This window comes from Poromitra crassiceps (genome assembly GCF_964638095.1).
Source record: "Poromitra crassiceps genome assembly, chromosome: 11".
NCBI lineage: Eukaryota > Metazoa > Chordata > Actinopteri > Beryciformes > Melamphaidae > Poromitra > Poromitra crassiceps.
The window spans coordinates 34,701,016-34,703,515 of NC_139643.1; the positions used below are offsets into that span (position 1 = coordinate 34,701,016).

The 2,500-nt window shown below is 41.7% G+C and overlaps 1 protein-coding gene across 1 annotated transcript in view; it reads right to left on the bottom strand.

The window, feature by feature from the left end:
• cpne4b (copine IVb) overlaps positions 1 to 2,500 on the bottom strand; it is a gene marked incomplete at both ends in the record, with an annotated part of 28,773 nt that overhangs the window by 10,381 nt on the left and 15,892 nt on the right. Inside the window, 3 exons of the mRNA XM_083646892.1 lie at positions 1,322 to 1,455; positions 1,688 to 1,747; positions 2,440 to 2,500. The exon at positions 2,440 to 2,500 is cut by the window's right edge and continues 26 nt beyond it. Coding sequence (XP_083503018.1) covers positions 1,322 to 1,455; positions 1,688 to 1,747; positions 2,440 to 2,500 — 255 coding nt within the window. The remainder of the gene's footprint in view (positions 1 to 1,321; positions 1,456 to 1,687; positions 1,748 to 2,439) is intronic.

Sequence of the window (2,500 nt, forward strand, 5' to 3'; positions counted from 1 at the left end):
ATCACTTTATAAAAGAGCAGGATGCTCATTGTTAGAGGGCAACCAAATGGTTTTGGATTTGTTCTGGTCTGTATCATAGACGCTGGTTTAGCTGGCTCAGCCTGGCTGGGGGCGTGGTCAGGGTGGGGTAAAAACCCCCGTTCTATCCATTCAGCAAAGTTAGAATTTAGCTGATAGCCCAGCCCCGGCAGACACGATCGAGGATTTAACCACCACAGTAAACGCACATCTGAGCAGACGTCTTGTGTTCTGCTCTAGAACCCCCAGATACAGTAACAGTTGAGTGTTCCTGTTTTTAGTATCTGAAATGCTGTGTATTATTCGTACTGTATTGGCTTTGTGTTCTTTTGATACTTGGTGTTGATTGTGATGTTTTGTTGTATTTGTATTATGTCAGGGCGTCATTGTAAAAGATGGCTTACGCTCTCAACTGACTTTTCCTGAATAAATAAAGGTAAATGAATGAAACATGTAGTTTAGAGCCACAGCACCGTCTTTTGGTGAGTCAGCCCATGAGATATATGGGCGGTTTTACCCCACTCGCGCACTAGCCGTTTAACATTTTGTGGGCGTTCCCAGACATGCGGACTGTCTCTATGGTTGATCATATCACATCCTGTGTACAGTGATTCCCAAAGTGTCAGGCGCAGCCCCCTGGTGGGCCGTGAATGTACTGCAGGTCATTTACAGTAAATAAATGAAAATTTATTTTAAAATGTAATTAAATTTGAAATGACCATAAAATATTTATGATTAAATATTAGCATTAAAAAAGTAATCAGAACTAATAAAACAAGGCCATGGGATTTAAATGACGTGTTATTCTTCATTTATCTGACCTATTTTTTGATCCCGGAACGTCTCTTATATCATGTCGGTGGTGAAAGAGTACAAATGGAGCGGCGGCTATTAGGTTGCAAAAGGAAAGCTGTTAAGTAAGAATCAACCTCCACAACCCAATCATCACAAGATACAAATTAATCTGTTATTGTAGGATACAGCCTTAAGAATTTACTATTTGCACTTAATTTCTTACATTTGTTGCTGTACAAATTGTAACGTGTGGATGGATTATAATTTACACTTCATTGCCGTATGCCCACATTCACGTTTATGAAAAAAATATATAAGGAAATAGTTAATCTTAGTCTTGTGTGTTGATCGGTGGGCCGCAGAAGATTATAGATTTCAAATTGAGCCGTGGCATTCTTACGTTTGGGAATGCACACGGTATGATTTAAGTATAGCAGTAGTATTGGAAATCCATAGGACATTTGAAAGTGACTGATTATCAAAAAGGCATTGATGAAGTGCTCTGCACCTGTCATAGTCTTGGCAGATCTCCCCTACGGCCACCAGGGCCTTGAGGTACTCATTGGGCTGGTAGGGGTGGATGTAGTGGAGAGAGCAGCTGTTCCTGGGGTCCCCATTGGACGCTGTGAAGTCTATCGCCACCTGGGATAAACACACACACGCACACACGCATGCGCGCACACGCACACATGCACACACGCACACACGCACACACCCAGACACACACACACACACACAGACACACACACACACACCCACACACACACACACACACACACACACACACACCACACACAGAGCATGAGTGAGCCTGCACACGACACACAGTGACTCTCTGCTGTACATTTCATGGAGGGTGCACACACTAACTCACTGTGAACTGAATTTGACAGCCGCCCATGATGTAATCCAGGAAGGAATACATTTTGATGATCTGCAGGTAGAAACGACAACATTTAGACCATGTCATGAAATGCACCTTATGATTATGCAGCGGGGGGGGGGGAACAACTCAGCCAGGTGGGTAGTAGCTGCAGGATGTGTGCTGACGCATGCTAGATGCATCACAGAGAAGCGGAGGTGAGGTAAACAGGCAGAGATTGGGGGGATTGTGACTAAGGCTGGGCAATATATTGATATTATATCGATATATCGATATCATGATATGAGACTAGATATTACCTTACATTCTGGATATCGTAATATTGTGATATGGCGTAAGTGTCATAAGGGTCTTTTTCTGGTTTAAAAGCTGCATTATAGTAAAGTGATGTAATTTTCTGAACTTACTGTTCCAGCTGTTCTATTATTTGCCTTTACCCACTTAGACATATCCACATTACTGATGATTATTTATCAAAAGAAATCCCATTGTGTCAATATGTTGTGAAAGCACCAATTAGACAGGGAAGGAAACCCTGTCTTTGCATTTTATTTTGATCACAGTCTTGTTTTAATAAAAGTGCTTGTGACATCTCACATGTTGCTTAACTTACAACTGAACATTTTGCACACTTTGTAGAAAATATTGCGATAAATATTGTGTATCGCCATGCAGCCTAAAAATACAGAGATATGATTTTTGCTCCATATCGCCTAACCCTTGTTGTGACTGTGTTTCTTCACCTTGCAGTGGTTGAGAATGACAACGCCAGAGTTCCTGTAGTTCTTCTTCTTGATCTGGTAT